The sequence below is a fragment of the Elaeis guineensis genome, chromosome 4, assembly GCF_000442705.2.
Source record: "Elaeis guineensis isolate ETL-2024a chromosome 4, EG11, whole genome shotgun sequence".
In the NCBI taxonomy this organism is placed as follows: Eukaryota; Viridiplantae; Streptophyta; class Magnoliopsida; order Arecales; family Arecaceae; genus Elaeis; species Elaeis guineensis.
The window spans coordinates 14,920,178-14,941,453 of NC_025996.2; the positions used below are offsets into that span (position 1 = coordinate 14,920,178).

A 21,276-nucleotide genomic window follows, 5' to 3' on the forward strand; every position below is an offset into this window, starting at 1 on the left:
CAAATACCTATGTGACCTAGTAAAAGTAGAATTACATTATTTGTGTGCAAGACGGTATGCCCGCAGCATTGTAGACTTGAGAAAATGAGATGGAGGATTTGGTTTCTTTCTATAAATTTGGTCTTGTGTGGTGGTATATGCGGGTCACCCCCGGTAGATGGAATGGTGTTCTACATACGAACGGATGCACATTGAAAGCGCCTGCGTGCACTTTAAACCTGCCCACAACTAATCTAAACCACAGAAAAGGTGGACACCAAATGAATTTGATGCTCCACTACATTCCGCCTAAACTACGTTGGCGCCGCATATCTGAAGTCCTATCAGAAAGTCTAGCTGTACCGCAGGCAAACCATAAAAGATTGAAGAAGAAAACCTTCTTCCATCCAAAAGTAAACGGGCTTCTGAGCCGAGTTTTTTAAGTAGGCGGGATTGTGCATACGAAAGCGGGACGCTGGCGATTTTTGAGAAGCCAGGGGGCGGCCTGCCAAAAGATTTAAATCCTGCATACGGCCGTCAGAGCTGTTTCAAAAGCCCCACCTACCACCCACCGTCCCGCCCCTCTCGAGCCTAAAACCCACCGACCGGCGGCAGGTTCACTAGATGGGGGAAACTAGGAACACTCGCCAAAAATCCCCTATAAAACGATATGAATAGTTCTTCCGAAACATTTCGCTCATCCGTTCAGAGATTAGATCCAATTCTGGCCACAAACCGGCTAACCCACAAGACTACAGGTACAAGAATCATCTCCGGGTTCTTCAACTAATTGCCATCTTCCACACACTGCAGTTTAGACACCTACAGGCATCTTTTTCACACGACCTAATATAGCGTTTGTTTCTTTAAACAGGGAAAGAATGGGAAAGTTCACGGTTGAAGTCAGAAGCGTAGCTTTGCAATTGATGGATGCCATACTGGAGACCCTGGGATATTAGGTCGGGCTTACCTGAGAGACACTTGATGAGGGAATGCAAGTTGCAGCAGTAAACCGTCAACCTGGCGCTCACAGTCAGATTTAACACTAGGACTTGCTCCTCATTCTGCTTTCGGATGCGTGACCATTGCCCTCGAGAGCTGCAAGGGCCTCGCAAATCCTTGAGAGCAGTCTGGGGGTTCCAGAGACCCTGCATGCGCACATAGGAGGCCACCTAGAGGGATCGAGCAATGGCCAATACAAGTGCATCTGAGAGTACTCAATTCTCAAAGGAGGATTTCCATAGCCAGCATCCACGGTCTCTGAGCCAGTGGATGGGCAACATCCCAAAAGACACAGAGACGGCAGCTTTACAGACTTTCTCAATTGTATCTCCACCACTGACTTCACCAATGGGAGAATCTTCATCGATGGCCACAAGATAGATGCAGCTTAAAAACATGGCATTCACGTTTACCTTTGTCAGCAATAATAGTACAGAAATAATAGAGTAACATAGGTGAAGAACCAGAGCACTTTCATATGGGTTATGCTAAAGCTTTACCATGGTGCAGCTGTAATATTAATTGAAAATATAAAGGTAAACGACCATAGTTGCTTAGTGGTGAGCTCAATTTCTACTTGTCAACATAAAAAACAAGAATACAGGTAACTGACCCTGGATTCCTGATAGTACTAACAGTTGCAGCAACATGTAAGAACTGATGCATCCTCATGCCTCCAAACATTTTGAAATATGTAAGAACAATGAAACCACGGAGATATGTACAGTGGCAGTAATGAAATAATTCTGCAGATACCAACAATTTTGACCCGACTCCCACCTTTGGTATGACAACAAGGTTACATGAGTAAGAACATCAGAAGACAACAGAACTTTGCAAATTAAAAAGAAAATAAGGTGACTTGTCATGCAGACACTTTGCTAGAAGTACAATACTGAGAAACAAGGTTGTGGAACAAACTGCTAAGAAGATGGACAGAACATAGATTTAAGGGCAGATTAATTCACGTGAACCACTTTGTGATCCTTCTCCCGAAGAATTTGATTGTAAAATGGATAAGCAACTGATGCTGGATTCTTCTCCACGTATGGCATAAAATCGCAACCAACAAATTCCTGGGTGTACATAAATCCATATTGCTGAGTTTTTCTCTTTTTCTCAAGACTCCTGCAAAGCCAAAAATCTTTCGTGTTCTTGTCTTTTATGTTCTGTGAGCTTTATTGATAAACAATTGCCCAAATGAGAAAAATCAACGACATAAAAAATATATATATATATATTTCTTCTTTTTTTTTTGACAGGTAAACATATAATCCTTTTCATACAGTATTCTTTTTCTGTTCAAGCACATACATGTCTAATAGTGGAATGTTCAAACATTATTTCCGAGATTAGTCAAATCCAACGATACTACACACATTTCCCAGCTCCAACTTGCTTAAAAGTTCAAAATATTCTAGATATTTAAACAGAACTGAAAAAGAACATCATTTTCATGTAAACTAACAAATACTACACTTTCAGTAGGATTTATATACGCTAGTTCTTTGTGGTAAGGATGAAAAAGGGGGGGGGTTTACCTTGACAACATGCATGCAAACTATGAACAGCTAAATGCTGGCTATAACTTGGTTTTTAGCCACTCAAACCTGTACAGATTGGCCTTCAGTATCACCTATTCATGACGGCATCTTCAATATCACTTTACCCTTGGCATTTCTTACTTCAGGTAGCCAAAGCATATCTCAACCAAATTATGATCTTTGATCCATAGTCATGACTTGGCCTTGAGCTGCTCGAGGCTTTGAAGCTGCACCTTCAATAATGAATATTCATACCGCATCCTCTCCATCCGAGTTTCTACCATCATCATTTCTTCCTTAAGGTAGTTAAATCGCTTCTCCAACCACTCTATGTTCTCTGAACTGTAGCTACCAAGATTATTTATGTAGTTCCCCTGAGTGACTACATGGACTTCAGGGACTCTATTTAATAGTACAATGATGCTTATCTGCAAGCAAGGAGAAAAAGCCAAATTTGTCAGCTAAATATATTTGCTGAAGATATCCAAAAAATCAGCTAAAAAAGTTGATTGCTTCGTGAGGTATTCAATGGTAATTCTAGAAGTTCAGTTATGAGATAACAATGAAAAGCAGTATCAGTCCCCCAAATTCCAAACATATTAGATACAAAGATGTCAAAGAATCAAAAACATGATTCTTCAGACCAAATATTTTTCATAATTAGAGATCAAGATCACAACATTACTATTGTATACAAGCCAAACATAACTGTGTGCTGAAGTTACAGTAAGCATCTACTTTTTCATGTTCTACTTTTTGGTATTTATTACACATTAGCTGGTTATCTAGTTTACTGTTCTATAAATCCTTACTGATATGCTAGATGAATCTTAACGGAAAAATAAAGATCAAGTATGATACATGGAGTGCACCCCCTTCCTAGTAAGTCTTACTGTTGGGATATTAATATTAAACTGAAAAATCAGGTTATCATTGTCTCCTTATCCACATATACATTCTCCAGTCCATGGAATAACAAATAATAGATGGAGACAAACAAGATGCAGATAGAGGTTACGTGAAATAAATTAATCCCCAAAGATCGCCCAAATGACTGCCTAACACTGTAGCTTGCACATGGTTCTAGTAAATCTACATTACATTTCATTAGAATAAATATTGCATCGAAAATCAAGCATAACTTACAACTCCATAAGGAATTTCAAAGTAGAAAATGAAGTGATATTTACAAGACCTGAAGCATTTCAGAGTGTTAAGGTTGTCCCTGTTATTCTTTAACCACATGGAAAGCATTTAAACGCTCCCCCCACCCCCCGCAACCCAAAAAAAGGAATAAAAAAAAAAGGAAAACCACTTCATTCTAACAGAAATGTTTCACTCAGTTATCATTTCATAGACCTCAGGATAGTGACCAACATAGTCATACTAACCTATGTGTGAAGTATACAAGGCCAGAAAGAAAACTTACCTGCATTAGGATGAGAATTGAAACAACCGCCAGAACTAAAATCAGAGGAAAATGGCTTTGAGTCTTCAGATATGAAACAATGGAAGCCCATGATTCTCCAAAACTGGATGCCATGGATGAAACATATCCAAGATTTTCTTGCATAACATTGTCAATCTTTGTACAGAAACTCCTAGTATCAGGCATGTTCTGTGGGAGCTTTATTGGATGTATTGTTGGATGTGACTTTTCTGAATATCCTTCAACTTCTGAAAAATTTTTTAATCCAGCTTCATGATCTTGAATTATGCCTGTATTCTTATCATCAATTCCTGCAGTAAGCAAGGAGTTGTCATATTACAAACAAACATGAATCTGTTGTCGTGAAGACTTAGCCCAGTACTGAAAAGATGCATATCATTGTTCTAGCCACATAGGTGGACTTTTAATTGACAAACCTTTTAATTTGCCGACATTTTTCTGACTCAACAATTCCTGAGCCTAGAACACATGACGTTCTGGATTAGCAATGTTAGCTTTTACCCTTGGCATATGAACAAAAAATACAAAAAATGCAAATGCCCAAAAAAAAAAAACATACCATGTTGATCCACATCCCGTAAACTTCTCGGCATTCCTCTCTTGTTGATTGCTCTATTTTCCCTGTAAATGTATGTCCGCTAGGCATCAGTACAAAATTAAGTTTCAAAATATGGATTTAACTGAACAATTCTAAGCAATAATGTCACATGTGAATTCCCAAGCAATTTTAACATTTCAAACAACAAAAAAGCAAAAAAGTAGACACATACTTGAAAGCATACATTTAATTCACTAGATTTATGACCCCAATGTTCATCATCATCACAAAGCTTTTCCTAATCACTTATATAGTCAGGTAAACTACAGAGCAAAACTCTTAAGTTGAGAAGGCTCCATGAAAGCATTTTTTCCATAACCTCCTACAATAGGAAATCAATAACAAACCTCTAGAAATTTGTGTTGAAATCATGTATAAGGTAAACTTAGTCAAGAAACAAGCCTGCCACAGATCCTCTAATTGACAGGTAGGGCAATCAACCTTATTAGTCACTTTCTAAGCTCATTAGACCAAGGAGCAACATAACCAAATTCCACCAGACTTGGTGAGAGGCCAGAAACTGGGATAGATAATTACCTCTGATGTAGGGAGCTATTGTCATCTCTGAGGCACAAAAAAGCAAAAGGCTAAATAAAATGCAGTCTAATCACAACTTCAATGCTTATTCATTTTAAAAAGAAAAGAAAAAGAAAAAAAAATCTAGAGTTACTTTTTACTTTTTGTATAATTATTTCAACTTATAAACTATAGAAAAATTGGATAACAATAATTAATAATGACAAGTAGCAAAATATCTGAATTGTTGTTATAAATGAACAATGAGTAGATTATGCATGCCTTGTAAGCAAGGTTAAGGGTGCAAGAGATGCAATGGTCACCATTATCAACATAAGAATAAGGTGTGAACTCACTAACAGAAATACGGCAGGATCCAACAAGTTTCCCAAAAAGATCAAACATGAATCAGATATCAATATATCCATATCCCTATCCTTTTTCAGATGATGAACATAGATATCAATAAGGATATTAAGCTGATGCTGAAATCATGCCCATATTTCATATTTGTTTTAAAAAGGACATGAATACAGATCAGATATTGACAGTATCTATATAAATCGGATGGTTAAATTTTATGAACCACCAAATCAAAGATATCACTGTCTCAAAGATAAATTGAGTTACAGCTATTTTCCTTCGAAGTTCATGAAAGTTATTCAATACGAAGTAGGAATGCAAACAAAACCAAATATGGATCAGATAGCTATTCACAAGTCAAATGGTCCGTTTGGCCCACTCAAGCCTGGAGACTTTTGGGCAGGCTCTGGCCAAAGGTTTAGGACAGTCGGGCTGAGACAGGCATGGAAAATAGTCCCATTTAATAAATGAGCCAGGCTTGGGCCTGGAGATTGAAGCGAGGCTTGAGGCTGACTGCTCAATTTCATATTTTTCTTATGCTAGTTCTTTATGTTTGATATGTTTGTAGGCTTAATTGACATTTGTTGTTGATATGTAAACTTAATGAGATAATAGACATACTATGGATGGTTGGCGATATTTAATTATGCATATTTAGCATTTTTAATATTTTCAAAAAAATAAAATATTTTTATTTTCTAAAAAAAAATTGAAAACAGTCATGAAGCAAGAAACCCAGCCCGAAGGCTGAAGTCCCTATAAGAAACAGGCTCAGGCCTATAAGGTGGGCTTGAAAGTCCGGCTAGGCCAGGCTTGGGCTTAAGAGAATTGTGTAGACCTTCAGGCAAAGCCCGACCCAACCTCTTCCCAGGAATAAGTATACCATCCTCATTCATATTCATTTTTCTTCAATGTATATGGATCAATACAGATATTAGAAATCAGTTTCTAGTGTACAAGCTGAGATCTTTACTTTCTCAACAACAAACAATGTGCAAGAAAAAAGCCAGAGAGGTTTGTTCTACTGGTGGACTATCCATTGAAGTAGGGATATGTATGCACTAATGCCAAAAAGAGAATATCAAAGCAGGGGAGAAAGGGCAAAAAAGTAGGTGATGAGCTGCACTAAAATTTGCATTCGCGGCTGGATAGATTTGGACTTGGAAACAGATTCAGACAGATATTAGTCAGTCCATTTTCATCCTAGATCTAATCAGGTATTGCCTATATCCAAGGTGAGGCTTGGTCTTGGCCAATAAACGAATAACCTATGTAGTATCGTTACTATAAAATTGTAATATTCTTCCCATATCGCCCCTAAGCATGCGACTATAAACAAACTGATGGGAAGTGTGCAAATCACTTCCCACCAACCACAAATTCTCAAGCCTCCCAAACACTTCTCTGCTACAAGTATGCTCGAGCATGTCATTAAAACATTCAAGATGAAGGACTAAAAGGAGCATCTAAACTATGCAAGACAACATTGACAAGGAATATGGTTTAACCTAAATACAAAAAACTAATTGCACTACAAAGTTTAAGTAGAAGAAAACTTCTCTGTCACAACTCTTGTTTTATAACATCTACCTCATTATGCCCACGATGCCACAATGAACCAATGAACTTTAAAGCTTGGAAAGTGGAAACAATAAGACCTCGATTATGGTTGATGACACGTTACATAAAATTTGAATTAACATCTAAAATAATATTCTACCAATCAAGTTTTCAACAAGCAGTTTGATTGAAAATTTGCCTTTTGAATTAAAACATAATGACCCCATGGAGGCTTTGTTTGAGTAATAAAAGAATACCAAAATATAATTGGACACCTATCTCCAGCTTCCCTCTACCACGCCATCCTAAATTGATAATCATGAACCACACTATGAGTTTTTAATCGACAATATACTGATATCTCACAGCCAGATTGCATCCAAAATGAGAATCAATGGCAAGATAGACAGGCTCCCTAGTAATACTAATAAGCAAGTGCCTCTGTTGCAACAATAATAGAAATGGCTGCATATGCAATGAACCATCATCTGATTCATGTTTGCAGTAAATAAACACCAAGAAACTAAAACCGGTCATGACGAAACGAAGGAGTAGAAATAAAATGACAGCTGATGTATAGAATTCAGGAAGATGGAGAAATGGACCACACGACTCCTTTAACCCCCTTTTTTTTTTGTGTGTGTGTGTGCGCGCGCGTGCCGCGGGGTGGGGGTTGGTGGGGGGGGGGGGGTGTAAATCCATACCTTTAAAAATAGTCTTCTTTGAAAATGACACATTTGAATACACTCGCAGAGTGCAACTATTTTCTTCATTATTGCTTTGTTCCACATCCCATATACCCTATACATGTAGCATCAAATATACACCAGCAATAATGTTAAAATGCTGACATTGAAGGCATCATTACAAGAGGATAGAATCTTGCAGACCTTAATAAAAAGCAAACACTGAAAATATATTAACTATAAGATTAACTTCCATCACAATGTAACTCAAAAATGGAACCAAAATGTTGATCACTAAGACAGAATCAGGCATTAAAACAGAACATTATTATAATGTTTCAAATTCATCGAGTAAGGGCTTAGGGTTGGGATGGCTTATCTCTCCCTATTAAGTTGCTACAGGTTTCACTCCTTAAAAAGAACTGAGAAAGAAAGAGGTGCAGATAGGATGTCATCACCACTAGTCAAGTAGTCCTCCCAAAAATTTGCAACACAAAAGATTGTCACATCTATTTCTGTGATACTTGGTAAATGTAATTCTGCAAAGTTTACACTGAGTTGGCAGAATATGAAGAGAGATCAACTAAAAACTATCACAAATCATTTGGGATATCTCTTATCATTGTTCATAACTTCCTAAAGCCAACAAGCTCACATGATTGTGACAAGGCTTGATGGTTGTCATTATGGCTATTAATATGTAGCCTAATGGTTTAGCACAGAACTGTTAGTATATAAACAAGTCATACAAAGAACTAATAAATGGATACATTGGAAATGGCTTGTCTAACAACTGGTTCCATAAATCAGTTGTTAGATCAGCAATGAAGATACTCATCTCATTATGCTTAATTCTCAAGGTAGAAGTAATCAAATTGTTAATTGGAAGAGATGATGTGAAAGGGTTTTTTCAGTCACCAGCCTTATTTTTTAAATTCAACTTAAATGCTTCATTATTCAACGTTCCAGGTACAGTGCCGATGAATCATGTCTCATTAATGCTTCATCTCTCTGAATCATTTCTGCACCTAAGCTAAGAAGTTTTCTCAGACATTATTTTCATTAAGACCACTAAAACAAAAATAAGTTCCAGAATTCATATCATAGTTGATGATGTTTTAGATTCCAGGTATGACAAGCATCAAATCTTCCTAAACTACATTAAAGCAGACAACAACCAATAAAACAAAAACCAGCAGCTCAATTCATTTTGACTTGTAAACTCCTAGTAGTTTTATCATAGGAAATACAAACGCACAACTTAAAAGTGTATTTAAATGATCTTTGTTGAAAACTTATTTTCTCAGTTGACTGTAAGTTGCCAATCTGGTTTTACACATCTACAAGTTAAGGAACAACTTAGCATAGTGCATTCCAAGTGGCATATCCATTTTAGTCAATCTAAGAACGCATATCCATTTTAGTTAGTCTAAGAACACAAAACACATAAAAAGGCATCAACTTTTGGTTCTTCTAAGGCATCAATTTAGAAAAGGAACTTGGTGTACTCTATTAATGGAAAATAACCACTTAAAAATAGATAATCATTAGAATTATTTCATTCCAAAAAGCTAGGGGGAGAAGTACACAATTTTGATAATATCTAAGTGATAATAGCATCAGACAATGATATTGAAGAATCACAAATATCAAACTTCATCGATCATTGAGATTGAGCAACACACCTTGACTTGAAAGTAATCCCCATAAGGCACGTCACTAACTTGTTGTGATGCCTCAATCATTAAACGGCTGGTGCATCATGAAAGAATGAAAAGCCATGAGATTAACAATACTAGCTTGTCAAGCAAGAGTTACTTGAAGAACACAATGGGCAGAAAGGCATTTAACACACTCATAACATGCACAGGAATGGCCAATGGCATATTCATATTCTTAGTAAGAAACCATGAAATTGCAAGAATGCAAAATTCACCAAAATAGCAGAGAACCATGATCATTTGTAAAGTGAATTGGATAAACTTATAACGAGAAGGAAAAGACAACCAATTCTACTGCTTGAACGAATACGTTAGGTAGTAACCTTTAGTCAGATATAGAGAAAATAAGCTGGCAAAACATGTCAGTTTTATCTGTTGCTTCTTCATTCAATATGGTTTAATCAGAACAGGTGAATAATTGGCGCACTTGAGAATTGCAGATGTCCTTTTGCTTCAAGTGAAACCAAATTAGCAGATATGCCAGAAGAAGGATCTAGCAACTAAGTATTACTTTTAACTTCCCAACAACTCACTGTTGTTGCCATGTCTTTTTTCCAGCTATCAAGTAAAGTGCCCTATACTTTTCATTTATTAAAGGGGAAAAGAAAAACAAAACCAGTGGTTTGGAACTTTGGATGCACAAGCAGATCTTGAGTTCCTAATAATATCAACAGAAGGAACATGTGTGTGCAAAAACAATACCCACATAGCATAAGTTGAAAACATCATATGAAAGGAATTTTCTAAGCACCAATGATTCAAATCCCATGGGACAGGGCCATCACAGTTTTTCCATAGAACAGGATGTACTGCATCCAGACACTTGGATTGGTGCATGTCCCGTCCCCTCCTGGTCCACGTCCCACCCTGACAAATGGGATAGTAGGATGTCCTGCCATCCCACTGGGACTTAAATCCTTGCCAAACACTATTTGCAATAAAAATAATAGCAATAAAAGCAGCATCTGTGTCTGTGGATACTACATATACTCGAATATGCTGATAACGATATTCCTGTAGCAAGTGTAATGTTGGTAGACCACCTTAGGTTCCTAGAACTAGAAGAAACATTAATAGGCTAAAATTACCCAAAATCTTCCACACAAAACAAAAGACCAATCTTTGATAAGGTTTTCCATCTTCATTTAAAAACTTGAGTTTTGACAGCAAGTAGATGATGCCCCAGAAATGAAATTTCAAGACACAGAGGGCCATTTAAATATTTCTTTAACATCTTAAAGTTACTTGCATTAAACTACTACAGAACCTAGACTGTGGATTATTAATTGAACAGATGGTTTTAATGTGTAGCAAAGGTGGTCTTATTGAGGAGGGAGAATCTAGTATAGGTTGAAGGGTCACAAAAGAGGAACTAAGAATTGGATGGAGGTATTAGCAGCAATTCTAAGATGCCCTATCTCAGACAAATTAGTGTAGCACAGAAATGAAAGGCATAGCAGCATTCATGTAATTAACATTAAACTGGCAGGACAATGTTGATTGTTGAACACTAAGCAATGATGACTGGTTCTGTGTCCCAAACTTCCTGTGGACCTAAAGCTATAGCAAAATCAGAACTATGGGCACAACTAGCACTGGTCTGTGCGATGCACCAGAATATGTAGTTCACATCTATATATGATTTAAGATTTTTAACTGTTGTTTATATAATTTGATAGATATACTCCTACTTTATGAGATGCCCTTGTTTTTGTTTCTTAGTGTAAGAACTGGACTACTGAAGTTGTATATATTAAAATATGAGTAGCTATAGAAGGTACGTAGTCGACACAACTGGCTTCCACATGATTCCTTTCTGGTGGATTACTTTCCTATAGAATATGTCCTCAACTGCATATTGTCCCATTAAATTAAAGATAGGGACAACGGGACAACATCAGTCACCCCATCATGAAACTCATGCCTTGGTGTTATAAATAGTTTTAGACAACTCAGGCACCACAAATGGTAAAACTGTGAAGAAACATTGCGTGCATGTAATTTGCAATGGTCAATATCATAACTACCTAGTCATATGATAAATGTACAAAGACAATTTCTCTTACATGCCAGTGCATTGTAATATTTTAATCAAGAAAATGAATGACAAGGGAAAAAGAATATGATCTACCTGTTTCTATACACACAAAATTTCTGGACCTCCCGGCAGTTACCAAATTTTGCACCTTAAATACAACACCAAGAGAAATCAATAAAGATGTTACATGAATAAAGATCTACTCAAGATGCATAAAACAGTTTGGTACATATGCGATGGGAAATCAGGGGAACTTCGACATACCAAGATATATCTTGACTGGATGCAGAAACGAGATATCACGTACATGTCCAAATTGTTTGTGCTGACACCATGGAGTGCACTTAAAATCTGAAAATGCATGAGAAATAATTCAACACTACAATAATTCAAAGATCAAACAATAGTCACCAACAAAACAGAAGTATTAGCAAGAGAAACCTGCTAATTAGCTATGCAACTTACCCTTGTCACCACATCTTTTATGGAAGCTTTCTAGAAAGTCAGCAGCAGAATCAGAGATAAATAGACTGAAGAAATCCTCTACACAGACCTATGAACCATAAAATTAGCATTTGTTAAAAAAAAAAAAATCATGAGGCCTGATGTAGCTAAGTGAACTAATAAAAATGAATTTTGCATTACCAGAAATTTTGCTTCTGCAACCATCGTAAAGTATTCAGGTACTGCATAGTAAAAGATATTAGAGTCAAAAGCAAGATAAGAAGGATGAATTACATATAGCAACTTACCAGATATACACAAGTAACAATAAATCATTTAAACACAGTAAGCGCAGTTGTTAAATAATAAAACTACTAACAACATATGCTGATTCCATGTGACATAAGACAAAAAACAGTACTTACTCTTAGGAGCATCAACATCCTCAAGCTTCCAAGTTATAGGATTTCGTGGAGATGAATGACCAGCATTTTCTTCACCTATACTCTCCTGAACTTCTAAGAGCTTTATGGACATGCTGATGTCATTTTTACCATTAGGCAAAGGTTTATGTTCTTCTGATATATCAGCATCCTTGTTCCTGATTCAAAGACATGAATTAGATCAATAGTGAGATATTATAATTGCTGTCAGTTATGTTTAACGTGAATAACTCGTCTGAGGATAATGAAGCATCAGCCAATTGTTTAGATCCTCTTAGTTCTTCCAACTTAACAATGCCACTGTCTTGGCTGCTGGAATCAGACTTTGTGTCCTGAAGTACAAAAGAGATTGCCAATCATTAATAATCAATTGTAGAAAGTAAACAACTGATTGAAAAGATTTCCAGAATGGGAGAATACAAATTAATCCTTGCATATAGCATAAAAGCCTAAAAGGACTGACTATTTGATAATGTTAAAGAAGCACAATACCTAAAGAAAAGACACCCTCAGCATGACTAGGATAATATTATCTACAAGAAGCATCAGAGCATAATCAATTGCACACAAATAGTGTAAAACTACAGTTTTGTACCCACTTCATAATACATCCACCGTCCTAAAATAAAAATTCAACACAACAACAAACATACCTAAGTCAACTTTGGCTTTTCAAAAATGCTATCTGTCGTTCAATCATTATTTGAAACCCTATATCATATGTTTTCTCGAAATGTAAAGCTCAAGTAGAAAGGTCACCATTTATTTTTACAATATCTAAATTATTTATGTGAAGGCACTTCTTAGATTGTATAATCAAAATTTTTCTAGAACTCCACTTCCCCACTCCTAGACCTGCTCTCAGTTTAGCTAAGAATCAAGCTGCTTATCTGAAGCAGAAGATATCAACTGAATAGTAATGGGCCTCGGAAAAGTAAGTGATTAAGCAGCAGTTTGCATTAAAGAGTGATCAAATTTGACAAGCATACTTCACATCATATTATATGATTTAAATATACAAAGTATATGATGGACACAAGATTCTTGTTGTCAATAGTTATAGTGCTTGTTAAAATAATAATAATAATATGCACATTCAAAAGCATATACACATAGATCATGAAAACAATATCCATAGTTCTAAGAGAAGAACAAAAGACACATCAAAAATGCTTTTTTTTTTTAAAAAAAAAAAAGAAGGGAAAGAAAAAACAAAACTTGCACTGCAAGACTACAGAACGATCTATTGCAGAACGGAAATAATTTGAGGTATAGTTACCATGGAAGAGCATTGTTTCTTGAATCAGATTTAGGTCAACCTCAATCAGTTCATTCTAACGATTTTACAAAGAGTTATGTCCCTGAATATTATGCCTATGAAAGGATTAGTGGGCATCCATGATCAAGAAAAGCAGCATATCACCAGATGGCTTTACTTAAAAAGGCCAGTTTAGCCGGGCATCATAATCTCAGATGATGAAGATGAGTGAAATGATTGGACCATGATGTCAGGCTAAACGAGCCCTAAGAATTTATATTGTAGATCAAAAATACAAGAAGAGGAAGAAGAAGACAACGAAGAAGAGAAAGAATATCCATTAGAAGCACACATCTGCATATGCCATTCAACTGTCTAATGGCAGCTAAAAAAGGCTTCAACCAACCACAGGTAAATGATATTAAAGCTGCACACAAGTACATATTTATAACCAACCCAGCAATAACATGCAGGCAATGCCTCTAGAACATGTCCTAAGAATGTGTCCAATAGTTTTAGACTTCTCCCTTTATATGTAACACAAAAGGTTTCATCTGCAGCATGTTTGCTAGATTCTGAAGCCTTTTCCACAGTTTTTCAAGTCCCAGTAATTAGATCGTAAAACAGAAATCAAAGCAGCAACAGGGAGTAGTGTCTTTGTTTTCTTCCACCGCTACCCATGATCATCTGGCATGCATTGCATGTTCCCACTAGATTAAATAAAGAGTGCTTCCCTTGATTCATACATCTACACAAGTCATTCAATAAGGTCCAACAAGAAGTGATGTACAATAAGCAACAACTTCACATATGCACACTTTAAATGATTTGAAGGAGGATAGGAATGTATGTAAAAGATGCAAACATATAATGTCATATATGTATACAAATTTGAACACACAATATGCACTTCACAATAATCACATGCCTTCAACAGTAATGAAGGCAGTATGTAATACTGGGGAAAAAAAGGTGAAAATAAGAATAAAATACCACAACTTAAAAACTTAAAATGTATAAATTTTACAAGCTTCAAAATTCTTGCTTCGAGGCCAGAAATTCTGCTCAATAAACACAAATTGGTCACAGATTAACATGAAGAAACTGCTGACCTGACAATCTTGAGAGGCATTGGCATCACTGCTATGCTGTGCCCAACCATCGACAATAAGCCGATAAGCTTCATCGCGTGACAGAAAAGATGCAAAGAAGTGCTGCCAGTTCAAAAATTAATTAAAAAAAAAAAGTTCTGGAAGCAAATCTGTAAGTCAAACCAAAGAATACTTACACAAATTAAAAACAAAGTAAGCAGCTCCAAAAAACCAACAGATTTTATAGGTAGTGAATTGTTATTAACCTTGAAAAAAAAAATTCAGGCTATGGCATATTGCAATAGTTTCAAATAAATAAATCCGTCATGCATCAGCTAGTACAGCCCAATTCTTCTTACCTTTTTCGCTCCTGCAACAATTTCTATAGCATTCGGAAAGATTGCAGCGGTCTTTGCTTTACGGACACATGTGACTTCATTAAAAGAAATTGTTTTCTGCATAATCAAATTGCATTCAGTTCAACCCATTATAACAGACTAAGTACAGACTCCCTAGCAAGAAGAAAAATTAGAAGCCAAAATTATTTATTACAACAACTCATGGAACCACATTGTTTTCCCGAAATTGCAACAAGTTTTACAGGACATAAAGCATATAAAATAAAAGACACAGAAGATCAACCAACAACAGTTAGAAAAACAAACACTAAAAACCTGCTGAAATAGAAAGTGGGCTGGAAATTAAGGGTGATGGAGGGATATAATGCATTCATATCATTAGATGAGTTTGCCAGTGCTCTATATCCAGATATGATCCATCTTTCTCCATCATTCCAAAAGAACCAATTGAAAAGGAGGGGGAAGACTCAAAAACCACATTAATCTACAATTACTAAAGCAGCTTTGGAAACCTCAGCATGTGTCAGCAATGATCACTGATGCAGGATAAGTACTCCAAATACCATAACCATCAAAAACCAAAATACGATTTTAAGTTAAACTTTGCACATTTCTTAGCATAGATGTGCAGACAGATGGTTTGGAACAAAGAAGCAACATTAAATTAACGAAGGCAGGTGGGCAGTAATAACCAATAACTTAATAGTGAATTTTCAGCCTTTTGTGGAGTTCAATTTCAGTCCCGATAAACGTTCCAGAAATGAAAATAATTAACTTAGGTCGATCTTTGTCCAAAGTCCTCAAGACCTGTCATATTTCCTTGATCTTTTATTATAACCCTAATGCTCAGAGAAAATCTTCTCTTGGTTCCAGGTGCAAAGATACTAAAGAGTAAGGTTCTAAATCCTGTGGGACAGAGTTGTCCCGATTTTCCCATGGAACGGAACATGCTGCTGTCCTGTCTTATCCCAACACCTGGGATAGAGGATATCCCAAACGTCCTGATCGGGATGCTAGCGGGACAATCCTGTCCCAATATATAGGATGATACCCCGATGTCCCACGAAACATCTTGCTGGGATCTGAATCCTTGCTAAAGAGTAAAGGCAGAGAACAAATGTCATTCAATGATCAAGAAAGAAAATATCTATGCTAACTTCTTAGGTGCATGCAACCAGAGGCATGAAGATCATAGGCATTTCATGATTTTAGGAAGCAATGAGTGCAGGGTTCCCTGCGTCCTCTAGTCAATACAAATTGCCTTGTAAATAAATAGGCACCATAATAATACATCCAATTGCCTTGTAGATGCAACGCCAAGTTGGTGGAAATAGTGTTAGAATCCTGTATTACAAAATAAAAAGTCATAAACAATTACCTATATAAAAACCATTTTAAAATTGTAATGATAGAAACTTTACTATGGAAACTTGAGAACAAGTGGAGTGAATAGATAAATTGGATCTGAATTAAATTAGAGATGAAGAAGTGAATTTGCACTGAATTAGAGATGGACAAGTGGATCTAAAGCAAGGTTTGCCAAACTTGAGATGAACTATGGCAAAACAGAGGTAATATAGCAGCAATGGTATGAAAACTGGAATGACCCATCAAGAGGCCACAAGCACAAAAAAAGCACTAAAACAACTTACAAGCACGAGCTGCATAACTGCAAGCTCGGCGACAGGCTAGTTTTCCGATGAAATGAGATGTTCCCAAGACAAACAGGGTGACTAGCATCAGTATTTAGAAAAGCAGCGAGAGAAATGAAAAGCAGCAGAAATAGAAGCTACGAGTCATCTAGCCTCTGAAAGAAGCTTCAGACAAAGCAAATTACAAAATGAACCTACAAAATGGTGATGTTAGTATGACAGGATCAGCTGTCGGTCATAACAGAAAATATATGCAAGAGAGAAAGGAGCAGCAGCAGATTAATATGAAAAAGATAAAGAACAGAAAAAGGAAAAGAAGAGGCAGAACCAAAAGAGGTGGGACAGAGAGAAGGATGGGTCGCACAGCATTAAACAGAGATCCGTGCAACACTACTTATTCAAAAAAGGGGACAAGCCACTTAATTAGCAAGGGTGAACCAAAATAGCCCCAGTTAGTGGTTGGTTTACATAGAAACCCTACCAGGTCAACCTGGGCTCGATTCGGGCTTAACTAATGACCATTAGATAGAAAACCATGCTGAACCATATCACCACTGACCTGAACTGTATTATCCCTGATTTCAACAATATTCATCAACACACCCCGCTCAAGCTGGAGCTTGAATGTCAGTCATGCCAAGCCCGTCATTTATATTCTTTGACTGATCTCATCTGATAGCTTTGGTTAAAAGTTAAAACATCAGCCAAATTGAGAACCTTATCTGACATAGGGTGTACAAAGTTCCTTGGTGACCACTTTTTCTTGAACAAAGTGTAGATCAACCTCTATTTGCTTGGTCCTCTCATGAATTATAGAATTACTGGAAATATGGATGGCTGCTCATTTATCACATAGCACCAACTTATAATTGCATTAAAGTTCTCTAACAATTTCAATCTAATGAATACAACAAAAAATATACAAAGTTTTTGTTTCACTCTCAAGGAAAAAAGGAAGCTTAAAGACAAATTTGCTGCAATAAAAATGGGTAAACACCTTTAAGCTTTATCATGCATATTTTGAATGAAATTCAACATGAGACAATCCATTAGCATAGTAATAAAACAATCAAGCAACTGGCAGATATGAAATATCTATGACATATAGCCATAGCCATAGGAATACACAGTTATCTTTTCCAAGCTTAAAAAATCAGTAAGTACCTTCATCTCAAATCCAAAAATGTTCGAATAGGAAGCTTAAAGACAAATTTGTTGCAAGTAAAATGGGTAAACACCTTTAAGCTTTATCATGCATATTTAGAACGAAATTCAACATAAGACAATCCATTAGCATTAGTAATAAAACAATCCAGTAACTAGCAGATATGAAATATATATGACATGTAGCCATAGCCATAGGAATACACAGTTATCTTTTCCAAGCTTAAAAAATCAGTGAGTACCTTCGTCTCAAATCCAAAAATGTTGGAATAGAAGCAGATATGATGAATGAACAAATACATATGTCCCTGCCAAAAAAAGCCAAAATGAAACAAAATTCATAAAAATTTAAAATAACCTAGCCAGCAAGGATGGCATGAAAGGAATATTGACCATGTGCAGTATGCTCTGGGATAGTCGCAAGCCTTATCACATGCTTTGCATCGAGAAGCTAAATATGACAAACAACATAGGACATGCCATCGACCAAATCAAAAAAAAAAAAAAAATCCAGGACTATGCATATATAGATTATCAAGAAAAATAAGTACCTGAAGAAGAAAATTTTCTTGGAGAGCGCAGTTAAAATCCTGAACAAGCACCTATAGGAATTATTAATAATTAGGATTTCAACATTTGACTTATCTATAAAAGTAAAAGTAGCATCAAGCTTAAAAAATCATGACAAAGTTATACAAGACAAAGGAGTATGGGTGTTTGTGGGGGCCGGGGGAGGTGGTGCAGGGCGAGAGAACACACCTGCTTTAACCAATAACAGAATCACAAAATTTAGCATTTCTAAGAATGCATAGCAAAATCTCCTCTTTCTCGATAATCTATTTGTTATTTAAAATATCTGAATCTCGTAGGAAGCTAGTTAACATTGTTCATACTTTACAGGCTACATTTTCAGTATTTCCCTCCCTCCAGTCAGATTAGATCCAAGCCATCCCTTTTTACATAGAGACATGCTTTGGTTGCACTTTTCAAGCCAAGGTCAGGCTAAGCTACACTAGAACGGGCTCTCTCTCTTAGTAGTGGATGTTGACCCAGCCTAAACCCAACCTGGCTTAAGAAATGCTCGAGTCTATTTGGCATTCTCCCTAGGCTTTTAGTATTAAGTGTCAAAATCCATTAGTATGGCACAGCTAATAATAACAGTGTTCAAATTTGTTGATATAGGCAAGGATCGCTACCTCAAAAGGCAAAACTATGTAAATAGCATGAACTATATGTCTTCCAGTCCCAAATACACTAATAATTTTTTCCTAGGAGTTACAGATGTGCTTTCCAGCATTCGCTTATTGTTATTCCATGACTTTGTATTCTTTTCTTAGACCTCTTTACCTTATTGCTATCCTGATGTTACACATTAATTATGCCTTACCATTTCCAAATGATTCCCAATCATTATGGCCTTCCCTTATATGTTATTTTAGTCTCGAGTGCAATATACCTCTACCATCTATAAGTTAGAAAGGCTCGTCTTTTATTTCTTTCCTCTATATCTCTTTTCATTATCATTCCAGGAAAAAAAAAATCTAACCTAAATCTTCTGATTTGCAGCCCACAGATCAAATGGCATACTATTCAAGATTTGACAATTGAATAATCATACCTAACCACTTAATGACATGTTAACAATTTGGCAAGCCTGTGCATGTTAATAACACAAAATGAGAACAATGGTCAAGAGTCCTGCATCAAGACTCATTTTATCATTAACTTGCAGAGCAATAAATTAAAAAGACAAAAAGTTAATAAAGGTGAGGTTCAAAAGTTGATATGCTTATTTATAACGAAAAGACAGGATGCACTGCTAATGGAACAAGGATTTTAATCTTCAAACAGGCAAGCAACGACCCCCCAGTTTGTGTCTTTCCCTAATCCTAACTAACAAGTCAAACTCAATTGCAAGTTCCAGCGAGCCGCAAATTTGTTGTAGCAATATTCCTGTTCAATGCAGGTAGTCTAATGCAAGGAGGCTAACCCAGGTAAGGAAATCACAAATTCACCAGTAACCCCTACACGTGTTGCAAGCCAATCTCCACGAGCTAAATATTTTAGAGATGATAAACTAAATTACTTGGCCACTATTTTGACTCCGCGCAATACATTGACATTTTCTGGGAGTAACCAACATAATACATTGAAATAATTCAGCACTACCAACTTGACAAGGAACAAATATCATCCAAAATTGACAGATTAGCCCTTGATTTCCGTATGGACTTGATCTTTAAACCTAAAACCAAGTGCTGGAATACTAATGCTTAGGTTAAAAATTACAAACTATAGGAATAGCCAATCAAACTCCGTATCGCAAAGATCACGGTAGAGAAGCATACCAGCCACCTCCAATACATCTAAAGAAAATCCAAGAAGTCCACTCACCTCATCGGTGGGAAGCCGGAACAGCAGCCGATACTCTTCGCTTCTCGTCGAGAGTACTTGAGTCTGAAGCCGAGAACAATCGACAAACAATCACGCAAAATCAAATCCAAGCAAGAAAACATCAGAAAAAGGCAAGAACAAAAGGAGTACCAAGCTGTCGACATCCCTTCGGTCGGATGGATCGCCGGAGTGCACGGAGGATGTCTCCGAGGCGGCGTCCACGTCCTGCCTCGCCGCCCTGGAAGGCGAGGACCGGCAGGATCGCTCCATGGTTCCCAGGTGCTCCATCTTCTCCCTGCTCGGCGAGGCGAACTCCATGGATGGTAATCGGGCCCGCTAGGGTTCCAAGAACGCGGAGGGCAAACGAGAAGGATGGAAGGGTAGGTGGCGGGGATTAAGGGGAATCCGAGCCCGGTGGGTGGAACGTTTCCTTTAAATAATAATGGTAGTTCGAGCGTCTGGGAATCGGGGGAGGGGAGGGGAGCGAACAAGAAGTGCAGGAAAGGATCTGGAGATTTTTGGACGGGTTTTGTGGGGTGTGGGGGCCCAGAAACGAACTAGAACGGGGAACGATGTAATGTAAAGGTCGCGCAACTTACACGGCTGACGAGTGCGACGGACGTCGCTATGTTCACACGCGAGTGAGCATAACGACGGAAGCGATTAGACGGTGCGAATGTCTGAAAAACTGGAAAAAATAAAATAAAATAAAATATTTAAACATTTTTTTGGCAGATGAAATATGATTTTGAAGGAATGAGCAATATGTTTGTATTTCATCAATCGATATTTCGACAAACTAAGACTTTGGAAACTTAGAGCAACGGCTATAAGCTCTGCTAAACAAAAGATATTAGATTTAAATATGAGTGGTAGTGAGTAGCTGCTTTCTGAATTAAAAAGAAAAGAATGAAAGATTCTGTTATCCAGAGGATATGAACTCAACCCCACATTATTTTCTTTTTTTTTTGGTAGAAAACCCCACAGTATTGAAGGTACTAAATTTAGACTCAA

The 21,276-nt window shown here is 36.9% G+C and overlaps 1 protein-coding gene across 5 annotated transcripts; it reads right to left on the reverse strand.

The window, feature by feature from the left end:
* Window positions 1-1,674: 1,674 nt before the first annotated feature.
* On the reverse strand, window positions 1,675-20,817 carry LOC105043745 (protein VASCULAR ASSOCIATED DEATH 1, chloroplastic). Of its 5 annotated transcripts, none has more exons than XR_831746.4 (19): window positions 20,413-20,815; window positions 20,263-20,325; window positions 18,420-18,470; window positions 18,111-18,176; window positions 15,053-15,148; window positions 14,715-14,816; window positions 12,576-12,676; window positions 12,327-12,502; window positions 12,103-12,143; window positions 11,923-12,010; window positions 11,722-11,808; window positions 11,551-11,605; window positions 9,384-9,450; window positions 7,717-7,813; window positions 4,535-4,596; window positions 4,392-4,434; window positions 3,955-4,265; window positions 2,523-2,953; window positions 1,675-2,057 (listed from the first exon to the last, which is right to left on the reverse strand). XR_831746.4 is itself a non-coding variant. In XM_010921424.4 (18 exons), exons 1-18 carry the CDS (start codon window positions 20,578-20,580, stop codon window positions 2,717-2,719), a joined length of 1,911 nt encoding a protein of 636 aa, XP_010919726.1. In that variant the 5' UTR covers window positions 20,581-20,815; the 3' UTR covers window positions 2,226-2,716. The 5 variants fall into 5 exon arrangements, 2 of the variants coding, with proteins under 2 accessions (XP_010919726.1, XP_019705250.1); XR_831745.4 differs by having other exon boundaries at window positions 1,675-2,109; XR_012140656.1 differs by having other exon boundaries at window positions 1,675-2,157.
* Between the last annotated feature and the right edge of the window lie 459 nt (window positions 20,818-21,276).